General features: G+C 51.5%; 1 protein-coding gene across 1 annotated transcript in view; it reads left to right on the top strand.

Moving 5' to 3' along the window:
• The window catches only part of cpxm1a (carboxypeptidase X (M14 family), member 1a), a 56,707-nt gene extending 36,850 nt beyond the window's left edge, over window positions 1-19,857 (top strand). Inside the window, exons 10-13 of the mRNA XM_046364664.1 lie at window positions 11,916-12,210; window positions 12,623-12,762; window positions 13,184-13,286; window positions 19,382-19,857. Of these exons, the coding sequence (XP_046220620.1) occupies window positions 11,916-12,210; window positions 12,623-12,762; window positions 13,184-13,286; window positions 19,382-19,722 (879 nt within the window). The 3' untranslated portion in view covers window positions 19,723-19,857. The remainder of the gene's footprint in view (window positions 1-11,915; window positions 12,211-12,622; window positions 12,763-13,183; window positions 13,287-19,381) is intronic.
• Window positions 19,858-24,523: the final 4,666 nt, after the last annotated feature.

The following is a 24,523-nucleotide window of genomic DNA, read 5'->3' as shown; positions in this document are numbered from 1 at the left end:
TGGACTGTGGGCCTCCGTCTCTCTACAGCCTAGTGGGCCTCCGTCTCTCTACAGCCTAGTGGACTGTGGGCCTCCGTCTCTCTACAGCCTAGTGGACTGTGGGCCTCCGTCTCTCTACAGCCTAGTGGGCCTCCGTCTCTCTACAGCCTAGTGGGCTGTGGGCCTCCGTCTCTCTACAGCCTAGTGGGCTGTGGGCCTCCGTCTCTCTACAGCCTAGTGGGCCTCCGTCTCTCTACAGCCTAGTGGGCCTCCATCTCTCTTCAGCCTAGTGGACTGTGGGCCTCCGTCTCTCTACAGCCTAGTGGGCCTCCGTCTCTCTACAGCCTAGTGGACTGTGGGCCTCCGTCTCTCTACAGCCTAGTGGACTGTGGGCCTCCGTCTCTCTACAGCCTAGTGGACTGTGGGCCTCCGTCTCTCTACAGCCTAGTGGACTGTGGGCCTCCGTCTCTCTACAGCCTAGTGGGCTGTGGGCCTCCGTCTCTCTACAGCCTAGTGGGCTGTGGGCCTCCGTCTCTCTTCAGCCTAGGGGGCTGTGGGCCTCCGTCTCTCTACAGCCTAGTGGACTGTGGGCCTCCATCTCTCTACAGCCTAGTGGGCCTCCGTCTCTCTACTCTACAGCCTAGTGGGCCTCCGTCTCTCTACAGCCTAGTGGGCCTCCATCTCTCTACAGCCTAGTGGGCCTCCGTCTCTCTACAGCCTAGTGGGCTGTGGGCCTCCGTCTCTCTACAGCCTAGTGGGCCTCCGTCTCTCTACAGCCTAGTGGGCTGTGGGCCTCCGTCTCTCTACAGCCTAGTGGGCTGTGGGCCTCCGTCTCTCTACAGCCTAGTGGGCCTCCGTCTCTCTACAGCCTAGTGGGCCTCCGTCTCTCTACAGCCTAGTGGGCTGTGGGCCTCCGTCTCTCTACAGCCTAGTGGGCTGTGGGCCTCCGTCTCTCTACAGCCTAGTGGGCCTCCGTCTCTCTACAGCCTAGTGGGCCTCCGTCTCTCTACAGCCTAGTGGGCTGTGGGCCTCCGTCTCTCTACAGCCTAGTGGGCTTTGGGCCTCCGTCTCTCTACAGCCTAGTGGGCCTCCATCTCTACAGCCTAGTGGGCTGTGGGCCTCCGTCTCTCTACAGCCTAGTGGGCTTTGGGCCTCCGTCTCTCTACAGCCTAGTGGGCCTCCATCTCTCTACAGCCTAGTGGGCTGTGGGCCTCCGTCTCTCTACAGCCTAGTGGGCTGTGGGCCTCCGTCTCTCTACAGCCTAGTGGGCTGTGGGCCTCCGTCTCTCTACAGCCTAGTGGGCTGTGGGCCTCCGTCTCTCTTCAGCCTAGGGGGCTGTGGGCCTCCGTCTCTCTACAGCCTAGTGGACTGTGGGCCTCCATCTCTCTACAGCCTAGTGGGCCTCCGTCTCTCTACAGCCTAGTGGGCTGTGGGCCTCCGTCTCTCTACAGCCTAGTGGGCCTCCGTCTCTACAGCCTAGTGGGCCTCCATCTCTCTACAGCCTAGTGGGCCTCCGTCTCTCTACAGCCTAGTGGGCTGTGGGCCTCCGTCTCTCTACAGCCTAGTGGGCTGTGGGCCTCCGTCTCTCTACAGCCTAGTGGACTGTGGGCCTCCGTCTCTCTACAGCCTAGTGGGCTGTGGGCCTCCGTCTCTCTACAGCCTAGTGGGCTGTGGGCCTCCGTCTCTCTACAGCCTAGTGGGCTGTGGGCCTCCGTCTCTCTACAGCCTAGTGGGCTGTGGGCCTCCGTCTCTCTACAGCCTAGTGGGCCTCCGTCTCTCTACAGCCTAGTGGGCCTCCGTCTCTCTACAGCCTAGTGGGCCTCCGTCTCTCTACAGCCTAGTGGGCCTCCGTCTCTCTACAGCCTAGTGGGCCTCCGTCTCTCTACAGCCTAGTGGGCCTCCGTCTCTCTACAGCCTAGTGGGCCTCCGTCTCTCTACAGCCTAGTGGGCCTCCGTCTCTCTACAGCCTAGTGGGCCTCCGTCTCTCTACAGCCTAGTGGGCCTCCGTCTCTCTACAGCCTAGTGGGCCTCCGTCTCTCTACAGCCTAGTGGACTGTGGGCCTCCGTCTCTCTACAGCCTAGTGGGCCTCCGTCTCTCTACAGCCTAGTGGACTGTGGGCCTCCGTCTCTCTACAGCCTAGTGGACTGTGGGCCTCCGTCTCCGTCTCTACAGCCTAGTGGGCTGTGGGCCTCCGTCTCTCTACAGCCTAGTGGGCTGTGGGCCTCCGTCTCTCTACAGCCTAGTGGGCTGTGGGCCTCCGTCTCTACAGCCTAGTGGGCCTCCATCGTCTCTCTACAGCCTAGTGGGCTGTGGGCCTCCGTCTCTCTACAGCCTAGTGGGCTGTGGGCCTCCGTCTCTCTACAGCCTAGTGGACTGTGGGCCTCCGTCTCTCTACAGCCTAGTGGACTGTGGGCCTCCGTCTCTACAGCCTAGTGGACTGTGGGCCTCCGTCTCTCTACAGCCTACTGTGGGCCTCCGTCTCTCTACAGCCTAGTGGACTGTGGGCCTCCGTCTCTCTACAGCCTAGTGGGCTGTGGGCCTCCGTCTCTCTACAGCCTAGTGGGCTGTGGGCCTCCGTCTCTCAGCCTAGGGGCTGTGGGCCTCCGTCTCTCTACAGCCTAGTGGACTGTGGGCCTCCATCTCTCTACAGCCTAGTGGGCCTCCGTCTCTCTACTCTACAGCCTAGTGGGCCTCCGTCTCTCTACAGCCTAGTGGGCCTCCATCTCTCTACAGCCTAGTGGGCCTCCGTCTCTCTACAGCCTAGTGGGCTGTGGGCCTCCGTCTCTCTACAGCCTAGTGGGCTGTGGGCCTCCGTCTCTACAGCCTAGTGGGCTGTGGGCCTCCGTCTCTCTACAGCCTAGTGGGCTGTGGGCCTCCGTCTCTCTACAGCCTAGTGGGCCTCCGTCTCTCTACAGCCTAGTGGGCCTCCGTCTCTCTACAGCCTAGTGGGCTGTGGGCCTCCGTCTCTCTACAGCCTAGTGGGCTGTGGGCCTCCGTCTCTCTACAGCCTAGTGGGCCTCCGTCTCTCTACAGCCTAGTGGGCCTCCGTCTCTCTACAGCCTAGTGGGCCTCCGTCTCTCTACAGCCTAGTGGGCTGTGGGCCTCCGTCTCTCTACAGCCTAGTGGGGCTACAGCCTAGTGGGCTGTGGGCCTCCGTCTCTCTACAGCCTAGTGGGCTTTGGGCCTCCGTCTCTCTACAGCCTAGTGGGCCTCCATCTCTCTACAGCCTAGTGGGCTGTGGGCCGTCTCTCTACAGCCTAGTGGGCTGTGGGCCTCCGTCTCTCTACAGCCTAGTGGGCTGTGGGCCTCCGTCTCTCTACAGCCTAGTGGGCTGTGGGCCTCCGTCTCTCTTCAGCCTAGGGGGCTGTGGGCCTCCGTCTCTCTACAGCCTAGTGGACTGTGGGCCTCCATCTCTCTACAGCCTAGTGGGCCTCCGTCTCTCTACAGCCTAGTGGGCTGTGGGCCTCCGTCTCTCTACAGCCTAGTGGGCCTCCGTCTCTACAGCCTAGTGGGCCTCCATCTCTCTACAGCCTAGTGGGCCTCCGTCTCTCTACAGCCTAGTGGGCTGTGGGCCTCCGTCTCTCTACAGCCTAGTGGGCTGTGGGCCTCCGTCTCTCTACAGCCTAGTGGACTGTGGGCCTCCGTCTCTCTACAGCCTAGTGGGCTGTGGGCCTCCGTCTCTCTACAGCCTAGTGGGCTGTGGGCCTCCGTCTCTCTACAGCCTAGTGGGCTGTGGGCCTCCGTCTCTCTACAGCCTAGTGGGCTGTGGGCCTCCGTCTCTCTACAGCCTAGTGGGCCTCCGTCTCTACAGCCTAGTGGGCCTCCGTCTCTCTACAGCCTAGTGGGCCTCCGTCTCTCTACAGCCTAGTGGGCCTCCGTCTCTACAGCCTAGTGGGCCTCCGTCTCTCTACAGCCTAGTGGGCCTCCGTCTCTCTACAGCCTAGTGGGCCTCCGTACAGCCTAGTGGGCCTCCGTCTCTCTACAGCCTAGTGGGCTGTGGGCCTCCGTCTCTCTACAGCCTAGTGGGCTGTGGGCCTCCGTCTCTCTACAGCCTAGTGGGCTGTGGGCCTCCGTCTCTCTACAGCCTAGTGGGCCTCCGTCTCTCTACAGCCTAGTGGGCCTCCGTCGTCTCTACAGCCTAGTGGGCCTCCGTCTCTACAGCCTAGTGGGCTGTGGGCCTCCGTCTCTCTACAGCCTAGTGGGCTGTGGGCCTCCGTCTCTCTACAGCCTAGTGGGCTGTGGGCCTCCGTCTCTCTACAGCCTAGTGGGCTGTGGGCCTCCGTCTCTCTACAGCCTAGTGGGCTGTGGGCCTCCGTCTCTCTACAGCCTAGTGGGCTGTGGGCCTCCGTCTCTCTACAGCCTAGTGGGCCTCCGTCTCTCTACAGCCTAGTGGGCTGGGGCCTCCGTCTCTCTACAGCCTAGTGGGCTGTGGGCCTCCGTCTCTCTACAGCCTAGTGGGCTGTGGGCCTCCGTCTCTCTACAGCCTAGTGGGCTGTGGGCCTCCGTCTCTCTACAGCCTAGTGGGCTGTGGGCCTCCGTCTCTCTACAGCCTAGTGGGCCTCCGTCTCTCTACAGCCTAGTGGGCCTCCGTCTCTCTACAGCCTAGTGGGCTGTGGGCCTCCGTCTCTCTACAGCCTAGTGGGCTGTGGGCCTCCGTCTCTCTACAGCCTAGTGGGCTGTGGGCCTCCGTCTCTCTACAGCCTAGTGGGCTGTGGGGTCTCTCTACAGCCTAGTGGGCTGTGGGCCTCCGTCTCTCTACAGCCTAGTGGACTGTGGGCCTCTGTCTCTCTACAGCCTAGTGGGCCTCCGTCTCTCTACAGCCTAGTGGGCTGTGGGCCTCCGTCTCTACAGCCTAGTGGGCTGTGGGCCTCCGTCTCTCTACAGCCTAGTGGGCCTGTGGGCCTCCGTCTCTCTACAGCCTAGTGGGCTGTGGGCCTCCGTCTCTCTACAGCCTAGTGGGCTGTGGGCCTCCGTCTCTCTACAGCCTAGTGGGCTGTGGGCCTCCGTCTCTCTACAGCCTAGTGGGCTGTGGGCCTCCGTCTCTCTACAGCCTAGTGGGCTGTGGGCCTCCGTCTCTCTACAGCCTAGTGGGCTGTGGGCCTCCGTCTCTCTACAGCCTAGTGGGCTGTGGGCCTCCGTCTCTCTACAGCCTAGTGGGCCTCCGTCTCTCTACAGCCTAGTGGGCCTCCGTCTCTCTACAGCCTAGTGGGCCTCCGTCTCTCTACAGCCTAGTGGGCCTCCGTCTCTCTACAGCCTAGTGGGCCTCCGTCTCTACAGCCTAGTGGGCCTGGGCCTCCGTCTCTCTATTCAGCCTAGTGGGCCTCCGTCTCTCTACAGCCTAGTGGGCTGTGGGCCTCCGTCTCTCTACAGCCTAGTGGGCTGTGGGCCTCCGTCTCTCTACAGCCTAGTGGGCCTCCGTCTCTCTACAGCCTAGTGGGCCTCCGTCTCTCTACAGGGCCTCCGTCTCTCTACAGCCTAGTGGGGGCTGTGGGCCTCCGTCTCTCTACAGCCTAGTGGGCTGTGGGCCTCCGTCTCTACAGCCTAGTGGGCTGTGGGCCTCCGTCTCTCTACAGCCTAGTGGGCTGTGGGCCTCCGTCTCTCTACAGCCTAGTGGGCCTCCGTCTCTCTACAGCCTAGTGGGCCTCCGTCTCTCTACAGCCTGGAGTGGGCCTCCGTCTCTCTACAGCCTAGTGGGCTGTGGGCCTCCGTCTCTCTACAGCCTAGTGGGCTGTGGGCCTCCGTCTCTCTGTGGGCCAGCCTAGTGGGCTGTGGGCCTCCGTCTCTCTACAGCCTAGTGGGCTGTGGGCCTCCGTCTCTCTACAGCCTAGTGGGGGCTGTGGGCCTCCATCTCTCTACAGCCTAGTGGGCTGTGGGCCTCCGTCTCTCTACAGCCTAGTGGGCTGTGGGCCTCCGTCTCTCTACAGCCTAGTGGGCCTCCGTCTCTCTACAGCCTAGTGGGCTGTGGGCCTCCGTCTCTCTACAGCCTAGTGGGCTGTGGGCCTCCGTCTCTCTACAGCCTAGTGGGCCTCCGTCTCTCTACAGCCTAGTGGGCCTCCGTCTCTCTACAGCCTAGTGGGGCTGTGGGCCTCCGTCTCTCTACAGCCTAGTGGGCTGTGGGCCTCCGTCTCTCTACAGCCTAGTGGGCCTCCGTCTCTCTACAGCCTGGGCCTCCGTCTCTCTACAGCCTAGTGGGCCTAGTGGGCCTCCGTCTCTCTACAGCCTAGTGGGCTGTGGGCCTCCGTCTCTCTACAGCCTAGTGGGCTGTGGGCCTCCGTCTCTCTACAGCCTAGTGGGCCTCCGTCTCTCTACAGCCTAGTGGGCCTCCGTCTCTCTACAGCCTAGTGGGCCTCCGTCTCTCTACAGCCTAGTGGGCCTCCGTCTCTCTACAGCCTAGTGGGCTGTGGGCCTCCGTCTCTCTACAGCCTAGTGGGCTGTGGGCCTCCATCTCTCTACAGCCTAGTGGGCTGTGGGCCTCCGTCTCTCTACAGCCTAGTGGGCTGTGGGCCTCCGTCTCTCTACAGCCTAGTGGACTGTGGGCCTCCGTCTCTCTACAGCCTAGTGGGCCTCCGCTGTGGGCCTCCGTCTCTCTACAGCCTAGTGGACTGTGGGCCTCCGTCTCTCTACAGCCTAGTGGGCTGTGGGCCTCCGTCTCTCTACAGCCTAGTGGGCTGTGGGCCTCCGTCTCTCTACAGCCTAGTGGGCTGTGGGCCTCCGTCTCTCTACAGCCTAGTGGGCTGTCCGTCTCTCTACAGCCTAGTGGGCCTCCGTCTCTCTACAGCCTAGTGGGCCTCCGTCTCTCTACAGCCTAGTGGGCCTCCGTCTCTCTACAGCCTAGTGGGCTGTGGGCCTCCGTCTCTCTACAGCCTAGTGGGCTGTGGGCCTCCGTCTCTCTACAGCCTAGTGGGCTGTGGGCCTCCGTCTCTCTACAGCCTAGTGGGCTGTGGGCCTCCGTCTCTCTACAGCCTAGTGGACTGTGGGCCTCTGTCTCTCTACAGCCTAGTGGGCCTCCGTCTCTCTACAGCCTAGTGGACTGTGGGCCTCCGTCTCTCTACAGCCTAGTGGGCTGTGGGCCTCCGTCTCTCTACAGCCTAGTGGGCTGTGGGCCTCCGTCTCTCTACAGCCTAGTGGGCTGTGGGCCTCCGTCTCTCTACAGCCTAGTGGGCTGTGGGCCTCCGTCTCTCTACAGCCTAGTGGGCTGTGGGCCTCCGTCTCTCTACAGCCTAGTGGGCTGTGGGCCTCCGTCTCTCTACAGCCTAGTGGGCTGTGGGCCTCCGTCTCTCTACAGCCTAGTGGGCTGTGGGCCTCCGTCTCTCTACAGCCTAGTGGGCTGTGGGCCTCCGTCTCTCTACAGCCTAGTGGGCCTCCGTCTCTCTACAGCCTAGTGGGCTGTGGGCCTCCGTCTCTCTCTACAGCCTAGTGGGCTAGTGGGCCTCCGTCTCTCTACAGCCTAGTGGGCCTCCGTCTCTACAGCCTAGTGGGCCTCCGTCTCTCTACAGCCTAGTCTCTACAGCCTAGTGGGCCTCCGTCTCTCTATTCAGCCTAGTGGGCCTCCGTCTCTCTACAGCCTAGTGGGCTGTGGGCCTCCGTCTCTCTACAGCCTAGTGGGCTGTGGGCCTCCGTCTCTCTACAGCCTAGTGGGCCTCCGTCTCTCTACAGCCTAGTGGGCCTCCGTCTCTCTACAGCCTAGTGGGCCTCCGTCTCTCTACAGCCTAGTGGGCCTCCGTCTCTCTACAGCCTAGTGGGCTGTGGGCCTCCGTCTCTCTACAGCCTAGTGGGCTGTGGGCCTCCGTCTCTCTACAGCCTAGTGGGCTGTGGGCCTCCGTCTCTCTACAGCCTAGTGGGCTGTGGGCCTCCGTCTCTCTACAGCCTAGTGGGCCTCCGTCTCTCTACAGCCTAGTGGGCCTCCGTCTCTCTACAGCCTAGTGGACTGTGGGCCTCCGTCTCTCTACAGCCTAGTGGGCTCTGGGCCTCCGGCTCTCTACAGCCTAGTGGGCTGTGGGCCTCCGTCTCTCTACAGCCTAGTGGGCTGTGGGCCTCCGTCTCTCTACAGCCTAGTGGGCTGTGGGCCTCCGTCTCTCTACAGCCTAGTGGGCTGTGGGCCTCCGTCTCTCTACAGCCTAGTGGGCTGTGGGCCTCCGTCTCTCTACAGCCTAGTGGGCCTCCATCTCTCTACAGCCTAGTGGGCTGTGGGCCTCCGTCTCTCTACAGCCTAGTGGGCTGTGGGCCTCCGTCTCTCTACAGCCTAGTGGGCCTCCGTCTCTCTACAGCCTAGTGGACTGTGGGCCTCCGTCTCTCTACAGCCTAGTGGGCTGTGGGCCTCCGTCTCTCTACAGCCTAGTGGGCTGTGGGCCTCCGTCTCTCTACAGCCTAGTGGGCCTCCGTCTCTCTACAGCCTAGTGGACTGTGGGCCTCCGTCTCTCTACAGCCTAGTGGGCTGTGGGCCTCCGTCTCTCTACAGCCTAGTGGGCTGTGGGCCTCCGTCTCTCTACAGCCTAGTGGGCTGTGGGCCTCCGTCTCTCTACAGCCTAGTGGACTGTGGGCCTCCGTCTCTCTACAGCCTAGTGGGCTGTGGGCCTCCGTTCTCTACAGCCTAGTGGGCTGTGGGCCTCCGTCTCTCTACAGCCTAGTGGGCTGTGGGCCTCCGTCTCTCTATAGCCTAGTGGGCTGTGGGCCTCCATCTCTCTACAGCCTAGTGGGCCTCCGTCTCTCTACAGCCTAGTGGGCCTCCGTCTCTCTACAGCCTAGTGGGCCTCCGTCTCTCTACAGCCTAGTGGGCCTCCGTCTCTCTACAGCCTAGTGGGCCTCCGTCTCTCTACAGCCTAGTGGGCCTCCGTCTCTCTACAGCCTAGTGGGCCTCCGTCTCTCTACAGCCTAGTGGGCCTCCGTCTCTCTACAGCCTAGTGGGCTGTGGGCCTCCCTCTCTCTACAGCCTAGTGGACTGTGGGCCTCCGTCTCTCTACAGCCTAGTGGGCTGTGGGCCTCCGTCTCTCTACAGCCTAGTGGGCTGTGGGCCTCCATCTCTCTACAGCCTAGTGGGCCTCCGTCTCTCTACAGCCTAGTGGGCCTCCGTCTCTCTACAGCCTAGTGGGCCTCTCCGTCTCTCTACAGCCTAGTGGGCTGGGCCTCCGTCTCTCTACAGCCTAGTGGGCCTCCGTCTCTCTACAGCCCTAGTGGGCCTCCGTCTCTCTACAGCCTAGTGGGCCTCCGTCTCTCTACAGCCTAGTGGGCCTCCGTCTCTCTACAGCCTAGTGGACTGTGGGCCTCCGTCTCTCTACAGCCTAGTGGGCTGTGGGCCTCCGTCTCTCTACAGTGGCCTAGTGGGCCTCCGTCTCTCTACAGCCTAGTGGGCCTCCGTCTCTCTACAGCCTAGTGGGCCTCCGTCTCTCTACAGCCTAGTGGACTGTGGGCCTCCGTCTCTCTACAGCCTAGTGGGCCTGGGCCCGTCTCTCTACAGCCTAGTGGGCTGTGGGCCTCCGTCTCTCTACAGCCTAGTGGGCTGTGGGCCTCCGTCTCTCTACAGCCTAGTGGGCTGTGGGCCTCCGTCTCTCTACAGCCTAGTGGGCTGTGGGCCTCCGTCTCTCTACAGCCTAGTGGGCCTCCGTCTCTCTACAGCCTAGTGGACTGTGGGCCTCCGTCTCTCTACAGCCTAGTGGGCTGTGGGCCTCCGTCTCTCTACAGCCTAGTGGGCCTCCGTCTCTCTACAGCCTAGTGGGCCTCCATCTCTCTACAGCCTAGTGGGCCTCCGTCTCTCTACAGCCTAGTGGGCCTCCGTCTCTCTACAGCCTAGTGGGCCTCCGTCTCTCTACAGCCTAGTGGGCTGTGGGCCTCCGTCTCTCTACAGCCTAGTGGGCCTCCGTCTCTCTACAGCCTAGTGGGCCTCCGTCTCTCTACAGCCTAGTGGGCCTCCGTCTCTCTACAGCCTAGTGGGCTGTGGGCCTCCGTCTCTCTACAGCCTAGTGGGCCTCCGTCTCTCTACAGCCTAGTGGGCCTTCGTCTCTCTACAGCCTAGTGGGCCTCCGTCTCTCTACAGCCTAGTGGGCCTCCGTCTCTCTACAGCCTAGTGGGCCTCCGTCTCTCTACAGCCTAGTGGGCCTCCGTCTCTCTACAGCCTAGTGGGCCTCCGTCTCTCTACAGCCTAGTGGGCTGTGGGCCTCCGTCTCTCTACAGCCTAGTGGGCTGTGGGCCTCCGTCTCTCTACAGCCTAGTGGGCCTCCGTCTCTCTACAGCCTAGTGGGCTGTGGGCCTCCGTCTCTCTACAGCCTAGTGGGCCTCCGTCTCTCTACAGCCTAGTGGGCTGTCCTCCTCTCTACAGCCTAGTGGGCCTCCGTCTCTCTACAGCCTAGTGGGCTTCCGTCTCTCTACAGCCTAGTGGGCCTCCGTCTCTCTACAGCCTAGTGGGCTGTGGGCCTCCGTCTCTCTACAGCCTAGTGGTCCTCCGTCTCTCTACAGCCTAGTGGGCTGTGGGCCTCCGTCTCTCTACAGCCTAGTGGGCTGTGGGCCTCCGTCTCTCTACAGCCTAGTGGGCCTCCGTCTCTCTACAGCCTAGTGGGCCTCCGTCTCTCTACAGCCTAGTGGGCTGTGGGCCTCCGTCTCTCTACAGCCTAGTGGGCTGTGGGCCTCCGTCTCTCTACAGCCTAGTGGGCCTCCGTCTCTCTACAGCCTAGTGGGCTGTGGGCCTCCGTGTCTCTACAGCCTAGTGGGCCTCCGTCTCTCTACAGCCTAGTGGGCCTCCGTCTCTCTACAGCGTAGTGGGCCTCCGTCTCTCTACAGCCTAGTGGGCCTCCGTCTCTCTACAGCCTAGTGAATAGTAGTAATGCCTCCCTGGTCAAAGTAGTATACAACGTAGGTAATAGTAGTGCCAATTTACACAACCTGACAGAGCTGAGGAAACTGACTCAACAACAGTGGTTTAACTGAGACAGTTCCTTCTGTTATGCCATGGTCGGTTCATATTTAATACTGTTGGGGGCGGCAGGTAGCCTAGTGATTAGAGCGTTGGGTCACTAACCATAAGGTTGCCAGATCGAATCCCAGAGCTGACAAGATAAAAATCTGTCGTTCAGACCCTGAACGAGGCAGTTAACCAAACTGTTCCCCGGTAGGCCGTCAATGTAAATAAGAATTTGTTCTTAACTCAAATCAAATTTATTTATATAGCCCTTCGTACATCAGCTGATATCTCAAAGTGCTGTACAGAAACCCAGCCTAAAACCCCAAACAGCAAGCAATGCAGGTGTAGAAGCACGGTGGCTAGGAAAAACTTTCTAGAAAGGCCAGAACCTAGGAAGACGTTCGAGGTGATGAGGTTTGATAATGTTAGGAGATTTTTAGTATCAGGAAATAAAAAATAACAAAAAACTAGTAAGATCGTAAAAATAAAACGCTTCTCTGTGTCTGTACTGTCCCAGGCTGTCAGTACTGTCCCAGGCTGTCAGTACTGTCCCAGGCTGTCAGTACTGTCCCAGGCTGTCTGTACTGTCCCAGGCTGTCTGTACTGTCCCAGGCTGTCAGTACTGTCCCAGGCTGTCTGTACTGTCCCAGGCTGTCAGTACTGTCCCAGGCTGTCTGTACTGTCCCAGGCTGTCTGTACTGTCCCAGGCTGTCAGTACTGTCCCAGGCTGTCAGTACTGTCCCAGGCTGTCTGTACTGTCCCAGGCTGTCAGTACTGTCCCAGGCTGTCTGTACTGTCCCAGGCTGTCTGTACTGTCCCAGGCTGTCAGTACTGTCCCAGGCTGTCTGTACTGTCCCAGGCTGTCTGTACTGTCCCAGGCTGTCTGTACTGTCCCAGGCTGTCTGTACTGTCCCAGGCTGTCTGTACTGTCCCAGGCTGTCTGTACTGTCCCAGGCTGTCAGTACTGTCCCAGGCTGTCTGTACTGTCCCAGGCTGTCTGTACTGTCCCAGGCTGTCTGACATGTTCGTCTGTCCCTTTCCCAGGTGACCCCAGAGACACGTGCGGTCATCAGCTGGATGCAGGACATCCCCTTTGTCCTGAGTGCCAACCTCCACGGGGGAGAACTGGTGGTTACCTACCCCTTTGACTGCACCCGGGACTGGGCCCCTCAGGAAAACACCCCTACAGCTGACGATAGTTTCTTCCGCTGGCTGGCCACGGTCTACGCCTCCACCAACCTGGTCATGGCCAACCCTGATAGGAGGATCTGCCACTCTGAAGATTTCCAACAGCACAACAACATCATTAACGGAGGAGCCTGGCACACCGTCCCTGGGAGTCAGTGGTTCTCCTATATATATATATATATATACAGTGGGGAGAACAAGTATTTGATTCACTGCCGATTTTGCAGGTTTTCCTACTTACAAAGCATGTAGAGGTCTGTAGTTCTGCTTTTCTGATGTATCAAATACTTATGTCATGCAATAAAATGCTAATTAATCACTTAAAAATCATATAATGAGATTTTTGTTTTAGATTCCGTCTCTCACAGTTGAAGTGTACCTATGATTAAAATGACAGACCTCTACATGCTTTGTAAGTAGGAAAACCTGCAAAATTGGCAGTGTATCAAATATATAATAACCAACACCGTACCTGGGAGTCAGTAGTTATATATATATAATCAGGCCCTTATCAAAGACTATTTGTTTTTCATGTGTTTTGTTGCCATATTTTTGTCCCTCAGGTATGAATGACTTCAGCTACATGCACACTAACTGCTTTGAGGTGACGGTGGAGCTGTCGTGTGACAAGTTTCCTCACGCCAGCGAGCTTCCTACAGAGTGGGAGAACAACAAGGAGTCTCTGCTTGTCTACATGGAGCAGGTCTACTGTCCTTTACATGGATTATTTAACAAAGTTATACTGTATCGGAGTTATTCAAACTACTGGAAAGACTTCACTTGTAGAATACTGTCCTACTGCATATCCCAGCTCTCTCTTACCAGCTCTCCAATTTGTAGATATTTCCCTGATCATCTCTGTTCTGATGTTCCCTGATCATCTCTGTTTCTGATGTTCCCTGATTATCTCTGTCTCTGATGTTCCCTGATCATCTCTGTTTCTGATGTTCCCTGATTATCTCTGTTTCTGATGTTCCCTGATCATCTCTGTTTCTGATGTTCCCTGATCATCTCTGTCTCTGATGTTCCCTGATCATCTCTGTCTCTGATGGTCCCTGATCATCTCTGTTTCTGATGTTCCCTCATTATCTCTGTTTCTGATGTTCTGTCCTTGCCTCTACCAGGTTCACAGAGGCATCAAGGGAGTGGTGAGAGACAAGATGACGAAGAAAGGCATTGCAGACGCCATTGTGAAAGTGGAAGACCTGGACCACGACATACGATCAGGTAGACGTGAGATTCTACAACGATTTACACGATGCACTACACTACACAGAAGAAACAGAAGAAGAAGAATCGGCCATTTTTTCTGTTTACCTCGAACCCTGCTTGTGTGTCAAATTCCTGCCAGCGCCAATTTCTAACTGCTTGTAGTAGCAGACACAATGCTCCGTGCTCGGGATTTACGGTGTTACCGGCATAGCACACAAGGGGGTGCTGAAAACACAAGAAAAGCCCATTGGGCCTCTTACCAGAATGCTAACAAAATGTGCACAATCTAATAGCGAAATCTCAGACGCTGAGATGCTAAACAAGCGAAAACGGAACATAAACAAAACAATTCCAGCTCATAAAGTTATACAAGCATAGTTAGTAGCTACAGAATGTAAAGTTATACAGGCATAGTTAGTAGCTACAGAATGTAAAGTTATACAGGCATAGTTAGTAGCTACAGAATGTAAAGTTATACAGGCATAGTTAGTAGCTACAGAATGTCATTTTTTTAGGTGTGTGTTCAATTACAAGGGAAAGTAAATGAGAGAAATTGTGCAAATTAACAAAGTTGTGATGCTTTTCTGAAGCAGCTTGTGTCCACGGAGCAGAGAAGAATGGAGGGAAAACACGCTAACAGGAAGCACAGGGAAAACACTAACAGGAAGCTCAGGGAAAACACTAACAGGAAGCACAGGGAAAAACACTAACAGGAAGCTCAGGGAAAACACTAACAGGAAGCACAGGGAAAAACACTAACAGGAAGCACAGGGAAAAACACTAACAGGAAGCACAGGGAAAAACACTAACAGGAAGCACAGGGAAAACACTAACAGGAAGCACAGGGAAAAACACTAACAGGAAGCACAGGGAAAAACACTAACAGGAAGCACAGGGGAAAACACTAACAGGAAGCACAGGGAAAAACACTAACAGGAAGCACAGGGAAAAACACTAACAGGAAGCACAGGGAAAAACACTAACAGGAAGCACAGGGACAAAATGACAACTGTACAGAACTACTGGCAGTTCTGGGGAACTACAGTAAACTTCATGTTAAATAATGAGACTGGCTCAACAGTTCTGGGGAACTACAGTAAACTTCATGTTAAATAATGAGACTGGCTCAACAGTTCTGGGGAACTACAGTAAACTTCATGTTAAATAATGAGACTGGCTCAACAGTTCTGGGGAACTACAGTAAACTTCATGTTAAATAATGAGACTGGCTCAACAGTTCTGGGGAACTACAGTAAACTTCATGTTAAATAATGAGACTGGCTCAACAGTTCTGGGGAACTACAGTAAACTTCATGTTAAATAATGAGACTGGCTCAACAGTTCTGGGGAACTACAGTAAACTTCATGTTAAATAATGAGACTGGCTCAACAGTTCTGGGGAACTACAGTAAACTTCATGTTAAATAATGAGACTGGCTCAACAGTTCTGGGGAACTACAGTAAACTTCATGTTAAATAATGAGACTGGCTCAACAGTTCTGGGGAACTACAGTAAACTTCATGTTAAATAATGAGACTGGCTCAACAGTTCTGGGGAACTACAGTACACTTCATGTTAAATAATGAGACTGGCTCAACAGTTCTGGGGAACTACAGTAAACTTCATGTTAAATAATGAGACTGGCTCAACAGTTCTGGGGAACTACAGTAAACTTCATGTTAAATAATGAGACTGGCTCAACAGTTCTGGGGAACTACAGTAAACTTCATGTTAAATAATGAGACTGGCTCAACAGTTCTGGGGAACTACAGTAAACTTCATGTTAAATAATGAGACTGGCTCAACAGTTCTGGGAACTACAGTAAACTTCATGTTAAATAATGAGACTGGCTCAACAGTTCTGGGGAACTACAGTAAACTTCATGTAAAATAATGAGACTGGCTCAACAGTTCTGGGGAACTACAGTAAACTTCATGTTAAATAATGAGACTGGCTCAACAGTTCTGGGGAACTACAGTAAACTTCATGTTAAATAATGAGACTGGCTCAACAGTTCTGGGGAACTACAGTAAACTTCATGTTAAATAATGAGACTGGCTCAACAGTTCTGGGGAACTACAGTAAACTTCATGTTAAATAATGAGACTGGCTCAACAGTTCTGGGGAACTACAGTAAACTTCATGTTAAATAATGAGACTGGCTCAACAGTTCTGGGGAACTACAGTAAACTTCATGTTAAATAATGAGACTGGCTCAACAGTTCTGGGGAACTACAGTAAACTTCATGTTAAATAATGAGACTGGCTCAACAGTTCTGGGGGACTACAGTAAACTTCATGTTAAATAATGAGACTGGCTCAACAGTTCTGGGGAACTACAGTAAACTTCATGTTAAATAATGAGACTGGCTCAACAGTTCTGGGGAACTACAGTAAACTTCATGTTAAATAATGAGACTGGCTCAACAGTTCTGGGGAACTACAGTAAACTTCATGTTAAATAATGAGACTGGCTCAACAGTTCTGGGGAACTACAGTAAACTTCATGTTAAATAATGAGACTGGCTCAACAGTTCTGGGGAACTACAGTAAACTTCATGTTAAATAATGAGACTGGCTCAACAGTTCTGGGGAACTACAGTAAACTTCATGTTAAATAATGAGACTGGCTCAACAGTTCTGGGGAACTACAGTAAACTTCATGTTAAATAATGAGACTGGCTCAACAGTTCTGGGGAACTACAGTAAACTTCATGTTAAATAATGAGACTGGCTCAACAGTTCTGGGGGACTACAGTAAACTTCATGTTAAATAATGAGACTGGCTCAACAGTTCTGGGGAACTACAGTAAACTTCATGTTAAATAATGAGACTGGCTCAACAGTTCTGGGGAACTACAGTAAACTTCATGTTAAATAATGAGACTGGCTCAACAGTTCTGGGGAACTACAGTAAACTTCATGTTAAATAATGAGACTGGCTCAACAGTTCTGGGGAACTACAGTAAACTTCATGTTAAATAATGAGACTGGCTCAACAGTTCTGGGGAACTACAGTAAACTTCATGTTAAATAATGAGACTGGCTCAACAGTTCTGGGGAACTACAGTAAACTTCATGTTAAATAATGAGACTGGCTCAACAGTTCTGGGGAACTACAGTAAACTTCATGTTAAATAATGAGACTGGCTCAACAGTTCTGGGGAACTACAGTAAACTTCATGTTAAATAATGAGACTGGCTCAACAGTTCTGGGGAACTACAGTAAACTTCATGTTAAATAATGAGACTGGCTCAACAGTTCTGGGGAACTACAGTAAACTTCATGTTAAATAATGAGACTGGCTCAACAGTTCTGGGGAACTACAGTAAACTTCATGTTAAATAATGAGACTGGCTCAACAGTTCTGGGGGACTACAGTAAACTTCATGTTAAATAATGAGACTGGCTCAACAGTTCTGGGGAACTACAGTAAACTTCATGTTAAATAATGAGACTGGCTCAACAGTTCTGGGGAACTACAGTAAACTTCATGTTAAATAATGAGACTGGCTCAACAGTTCTGGGGAACTACAGTAAACTTCATGTTAAATAATGAGACTGGCTCAACAGTTCTGGGGAACTACAGTAAACTTCATGTTAAATAATGAGACTGGCTCAACAGTTCTGGGGAACTACAGTAAACTTCATGTTAAATAATGAGACTGGCTCAACAGTTCTGGGGAACTACAGTAAACTTCATGTTAAATAATGAGACTGGCTCAACAGTTCTGGGGAACTACAGTAAACTTCATGTTAAATAATGAGACTGGCTCAACAGTTCTGGGGAACTACAGTAAACTTCATGTTAAATAATGAGACTGGCTCAACAGTTCTGGGGAACTACAGTAAACTTCATGTTAAATAATGAGACTGGCTCAACAGTTCTGGGGAACTACAGTAAACTTCATGTTAAATAATGAGACTGGCTCAACAGTTCTGGGGAACTACAGTACACTTCATGTTAAATAATGAGACTGGCTCAACAGTTCTGGGGAACTACAGTAAACTTCATGTTAAATAATGGGACATGAAAAAACAATCTTCTTTACCTCCTAACGTATTGCACAAGTTGACTGCAGGTACTTAAAAATTAGCTACAAATATTGGAAAAACATCTAATAAATATTTGACGGTATTGAAAAACCATCCTGTGGCCTTTTCCAAATCAAATGATATCAAATTCTATTTGTCACATGCGCCGAATACAACAGTGAAATGCTTCCTTATGTGTTCAAGTATTTACTAAATAAACTAAATGTTAAGGGCTTGTAAGTAAGCATTTCCTAGTAAGGTCTACACCTGTTGAATTTGTACGTACCGTCACTGTGGGGACGACGTCATCGATGCTCTTATTGATGAAGCTGATGTGGGGGTGTTACTCCTTAATGCCCTCGGAGGAATCCCGGAACATATTCCTGTCTGTGCTAGGGAAACAGTCCTGTAGCGTAGCATCTGAGTCATCTGACCAGTTCTTTTTTGAATGAGTCACTGGTACTTCCTGCTTTACTTTTTACTTGTAAGCAGGAATCATATCTGACCATAGAATTATGGTCAGATTTGCCAAATGGAGGGTGAAGGAGAGCTTTGCATGTGTCTCTGTGTGTGGAGTAAAGGTAGACTAGAGTTTTTTTCCCTCTAGTTGCACATTTAACATGCTGGTAGAAATGAGGTAAAACTGATTTCATTTTCCCTGCATTAAAGTCCCCGGCCACTAGGAGCGCCGCTTCTGGGTGAGCATTTTCCTGTTTGCTTATGGCCTTATACAGCTCATTGAGTGTAGTCTTAGTGCCTGCATCAGTTTGTGTTGGTAAATAAAAAGCTACGAAAAATATAGATGAAAACTTTCTTGGTAGATAGTGTGGTCTACAGCTTATCATGAGATACTCTACCTCAGGCGAGGAAAACCTTGAGACTTCATTAATATTAGATTTCGTGCACCAGCTGTTATTGACGAATAGACACAGACCTCCACCATTTGTCTTACTGGAGGGAGCTGTTATTGACCAATAGACACAGACCTCCACCCTTTGTCTTACTGGAGGCAGCTGTTATTGACCAATAGACACAGACCTCCACCCTTTGTCTTACTGGAGGCAGCTGTTTTATCTGGCTGATGGAACTAAAACCCAGCCAGCTGTTATTGACCAATAGACACAGACCTCCACCCTTTGTCTTACCGGAGGCAGCTGTTATTGACCAATAGACACAGACCTCCACCCTTTGTCTTACCGGAGGCAGCTGTTATTGACCAATAGACACAGACCTCCACCCTTTGTCTTACCGGAGGCAGCTGTTCTATCTTGCTGATGGAACTAAAACCAGCTGTATATTATCCATGTCGTTGTTCAGCCAAGACTAGATGAAACATAAGATATTACAGTTTTTAAATGTCCCGTTGGTAGGATAGTCTTGATCGGCGCTCGTCCATGTTGTTATCCAATGATAACGTTAGCACGTTGGCTAATAGGACTGATGGTAGAGGGGTGTTATCCAGTAGCCGTCGGAATCTTACAAGGCACCCCGAGACCCACGACCCCTATATATCCGTCTCTTCTTCATGCGAATGACGGGGATTTGAGCCTTGTCGGGTGTCTGAAGTAAATCCTTCGTGTCCGACTCGTTTTAACAGAAAAATTATTCTTCCAGTACGAGGCGAGGAATCGCTGTTCTGACATCCAGAAGCTCTTTTCGGTCAAAAGAGACTGTTATGTACAAAATAAGTTACCAACAAAGTGAAGAAACACGATTGGTCAGGAGCCCGGTAAAAACGGCAGCCATCTTCTCCGGAGCCGTTATTACATCAAATACGGTACATATACAATATACCGCCAAAACCCAGTCCGTCTCTCTCTCTCCCAAGATGCAACAGTATCTTTAAAAACTGATACTTTACGGTCTTTTTTTACACCATTACGTGTATCTCTTTAGTTTCTAGCTTTGCACCATGTATTTTATTCTACTTCTAAACATTAGTGTCTTTGTCATTGCATCAGTTTGTAACAGCTAGGTCCCCATCCCCCTTTAATTGTGTTATTATCCACAAAATATTTTTTATACATTTTCTGAATGAATGATCATGAGACTCTCCTGTTTATCTCCTTTAGCGGCTGATGGGGACTACTGGCGTCTGTTGAATCCCGGGGAATACAAAGTCACGGTGTGGGCGGAGGGATACTTTCCCTCCGTGAGGCGGTGCAACGTCGGGACCGAAGCACGCCCCACCATCTGTGACTTCATCTTGACCAAGACTCCACGGCAGAGGATGAACGAGATCCTAGCTAAAGGAGGGAGGTTACCCCAGGATCTCCAACTGAAGCTGAGAGCACTGAGGCTCCGGAAACTAAGAGCCTCCACCAAGGCCATCAATCAGCGGAGGAAGAACAGCCGCAAGGCCAGGGGAACACGGTTCGCTAGGGCACCACGCCCTCTCACACCCCTGGCCTGAGAGACCGCGTCTCTAATGACACCCTATTCCCCACATGGCTCTGGTCTAAAGTAGTGCACTATATAGGGAATAGGGTGCCATAGGGCTCTGGTCAAAAGAAGTGCACTATATAAAGGGAATAGGGTGCCATAGGGCTCTGGTCAAAAGAAGTGCACTATATAAAGGGAATAGGGCTCTGGTCAAAAGAAGTGCACTATATAAAGGGAATAGGGCTCTGGTCAAAAGAAGTGCACTATATAAAGGGAATAGGGCTCTGGTCAAAAGAAGTGCACTATATAAAGGGAATAGGGCTCTGGTCAAAAGAAGTGCACTATATAAAGGGAATAGGGTGCCATAGGGCTCTGGTCAAAGAAGTGCACTATATAGAATAGGGTGCCATAGGGCTCTGGTCTAAAGTAGTGCACTATATAGAATAGGGTGCCATAGGGCTCTGGTCTAAAGTAGTGCACTATATAGAGAATAGGGTGCCATGGGGCTCTGGTCTAAAGTAGTGCACTATATAGAGAATAGGGTGCCATAGGGCTCTGGTCTAAAGTAGTGCACTATATAGGGAACAGGGTGCCATTTGGGACTCAACTTGAGGCTTTGAAACGACCGGGGTGTTTGAGATGGACTACATTGTCGTCAGCGACTACAGACAGACTGAAATATAAAACGTCAATGAGAAGTCATTTTTAGAAAGGCGATTTGTAAATCCGACTGCTATGTAGTCGATCTGAAACAAGACACAGCGGCTTCAACACAAGTCTGTATTCCCAGTGAATGTTATGATGTCAGATTTGAATAGCAGAGTAGTACAGGGAGATTTAATGTGCTCTAACTAACATGTCAGTTGTTTGTTAAAAAGGTAGAGAGATAATGAAGTTGATGAGGCTGTATCTTTACATTGGTAGGAATATTTCAAACCTTCTAACTAGTTGTTTGGCTTGTTGGGAAAGTGGTCAACAGTAGCTAGGTTTCCATCCAATTGGCGACAGATTTTCATGCAAATATATACTTTTTTAAATCTGCATAAAGAAAACCTGCATATTTTCCCACCAGTGGATTTGTTGCGGATAAAACGTCAGTCCGTGATGACGTAGTGTCGCACAAATATTACTTTTTCACTTAAAAGGTTTTCACGTTACCGAATTAAAAATCAAAAGTTCATTGTTTTTTCCATCGCATTTTCAACTCGTATCGATAGTTTGTTGCGCTGAATAGCACACTCACGTGCGCACTCTAGCCAACAGCTCGGGTAGATGAGATTATTATGGATCAGAGAAAAGATATGTTTGTTGTAGTCGACCCGGAAGTCAAGCATCGATCATCATGTCACCAGACCGTGGATATGTATTGTGAAGGAGCGTCCAGCTCACAGCATCCATTCAGCACCCTGTGTTGTTCATCATAACTCCGTTCATCTGTAGCCTAATAAACTACATGGTTTCCCCGAGTCGTAGTGAGAGGACCACACGCCAATATCATCTCGTGACTCTCAACTTTACTTTGATACGGTTCGATAGCAATTATATCAATATTTGCGCATAAAAGACGCCCTTTCTCGCATAATTTAAAATTTCCCGACAACAAAAAAAAGATGTGTGAACGAAACAAATTGTCTGTCGACATTTATAAAATTGTACTGAAACGACCTGTTTCCATCACAGCTTCAATTTGTCCATTTTTTGTTTATATACGGTATGACTTTACTGAAATAGACACTGTGAATGGAAACGTGGTTAATGACAATAGGAGTCTGCAAGACGGCACAAATAGATCTGGGACCAGGTGTGTGAATATTCAGTTTAGTTTATCCTCGCCACTGGTCTTTAGTACAGCTGTTTTTACACGAACTATCGACAATATAGAAGAAGACCTTTTATGATGACGAGGGGAGGCCACGGCAGTATCAGCTGGCCTGATACGTTGTATATCATTGTGTGTTTTGACTATTTCATTAAAGGACAATTTGGTTAGAAAGAGTCGGGTCAAGTACGTACTTGTTCAGAACCACGGAGACCTGTGATGAAAACGATGTGTCGTTTCCTCTTTTGCTGCGTAGGACCTGCTGTCAGTCTGAGGTTAAGGTTAGTATATTTATACACACACAGACGTGAAAAATGTATACAAAACAGATTGTTCAATTAATGTCAAGCTTCTGATACCCCTGAAGGAGAAGGTACCACACACACAGGCTCATTCCTCTAATCAAATCCTCTAACTGATGTGATCACACACATACACAGGCTCATTCCTCTAATCAAATCCTCTAACTGATATGATCACACACATACACACACACACACAGGCTCATTCCTCTAATCAAATCCTCTAACTGATGTGATCACACACATACACAGGCTCATTCCTCTAATCAAATCCTCTAACTGATATGATCACACACATACACACACACACACAGGCTCATTCCTCTAATCAAATCCTCTAACTGATATGATCACACACACACACAGGCTCATTCCTCTAATCAAATCCTCTAACTGATATGATCACACACATACACACACACACACAGGCTCATTCCTCTAATCAAATCCTCTAACTGATATGATCACACACACACACAGGCTCATTCCTCAAATCAAATCCTCTAACTAATATGATCACACACATACACACACACACACACAGGCTCATTCCTCTAATCAAATCCTCTAACTGATATGATCACACACACACACAGGCTCATTCCTCAAATCAAATCCTCTAACTGATATGATCACACACATACACACACACACACACACACACACACACAGGCTCATTCCTCTAATCAAATCCTCTAACTGATATGATCACACACACACACAGGCTCATTCCTCTAATCAAATCCTCTAACTGATGTGATCACACACACACATACACACAGGCTCATTCCTCAAATCAAATCCTCTAACTGATGTGATCACACACACACACAGGCTCATTCCTCTAATCAAATCCTCTAACTGATATGATCACACACACACACAGGCTCATTCCTCTAATCAAATCCTCTAACTGATGTGATCACACACACACATACACACAGGCTCATTCCTCAAATCAAATCCTCTAACTAATATGATCATGTGGAGTGAATGTGATTGAACTCAAATGCTGATATAGTGGGGAATTATTTGATTTAAAATACATTAGAATCAAAACTGAAAGAGCTTTGTCTTCCAGCACCACCTAGACACCTAGACCCTGTGGGTATTACATCTTGTACCAGCACCACCTAGACACCTAGACCCTGTGGGTATTACATCTTGTACCAGCACCACCTAGACACCTAGACCCTGTGGGTATTACATCTTGTACCAGCACCACCTAGACACCTAGACCCTGTGGGTATTACATCTTGTACCAGCACCACCTAGAGACACCCTGTGGGTATTACATCTTGTACCAGCACCACCTAGACACCTAGACCCTGTGGGTATTACATCTTGTACCAGCACCACCTAGACACCTAGACCCTGTGGGTATTACATCTTGTACCAGCACCACCTAGACCCTGTGGGTATTACATCTTGTACCAGCACCACCTAGACACCTAGACCCTGTGGGTATTACATCTTGTACCAGCACCACCTAGACACCTAGACCCTGTGGGTATTACATCTTGTACCAGCACCACCTAGACCCTGTGGGTATTACATCTTGTACCAGCACCACCTAGACACCTAGACCCTGTGGGTATTACATCTTGTACCAGCACCACCTAGACACCTAGACCCTGTGGGTATTACATCTTGTACCAGCACCACCTAGACCCTGTGGGTATTACATCTTGTACCAGCACCACCTAGACACCTAGACCCTGTGGGTATTACATCTTGTACCAGCACCACCTAGACCCTGTGGGTATTACATCTTGTACCAGCACCACCTAGACCCTGTGGGTATTACATCTTGTACCAGCACCACCTAGACCCTGTGGGTATTACATCTTGTACCAGCACCACCTAGACCCTGTGGGTATTACATCTTGTACCAGCACCACCTAGACACCTAGACCCTGTGGGTATTACATCTTGTACCAGCACCACCTAGAGACACCCTGTGGGTATTACATCTTGTACCAGCACCACCTAGAGACACCCTGTGGGTATTACATCTTGTACCAGCACCACCTAGAGACACCCTGTGGGTATTACATCTTGTACCAGCACCACCTAGAGACACCCTGTGGGTATTACATCTTGTACCAGCACCACCTAGACAGGACGGTATCTCTCCAGGAACAGGTTTGGAGATAAAACCTACAGGAGGGTAATTCTCCAGGAACAGGGTTGGAGTTCAAACCTACAGGAGGGTAGCTCTCCAGTAACAGCACTCTGGAGCAGGTTTTCATCAAGGATCTCTCTGTACTTTGCTTCATGCATCTTTCCCTCATCCTGACTAGTCTCCCAGTCCCTGCCTCTGAAAAACATCCACACATCATGATCAAATCAAAGTTTATTTGTCACGTGAGCCGAATACAACAGGTGTAGACCTTACAGTGAAATGCTTACAGATGCTGCCACCATCATGCTTCACCGTAGGGATGGTGCCAGGTTTCCTCCAGACGTGAAGCTTGACATGCAGGCCAAAGAGTTAAATCTTGGTTTCCTCATACCAGAGGATCTTGTTTCTCATGGTCTGAGAGTCCTTTAGGTACCTTTTGGCAAACTCCAAGCGGGCTGTAATGTGCCTTTTACTGAGGAGTGGCTACCGTCTGGCCACTCTACCATAAAGGCCTGATTGGTGGAGTGCTGCAGAGATGGTTGTCCTTCTGGAAGGTTCTCCCATCTCCACAGAGGAACTCTGGAGC

Source organism: Oncorhynchus gorbuscha, linkage group LG10 (genome assembly GCF_021184085.1).
Source record: "Oncorhynchus gorbuscha isolate QuinsamMale2020 ecotype Even-year linkage group LG10, OgorEven_v1.0, whole genome shotgun sequence".
Lineage (NCBI taxonomy): Eukaryota > Metazoa > Chordata > Actinopteri > Salmoniformes > Salmonidae > Oncorhynchus > Oncorhynchus gorbuscha.
Note: the sequence above shows the minus strand (reverse complement) of the source record. Positions and strands in the feature narration are given on the sequence as shown.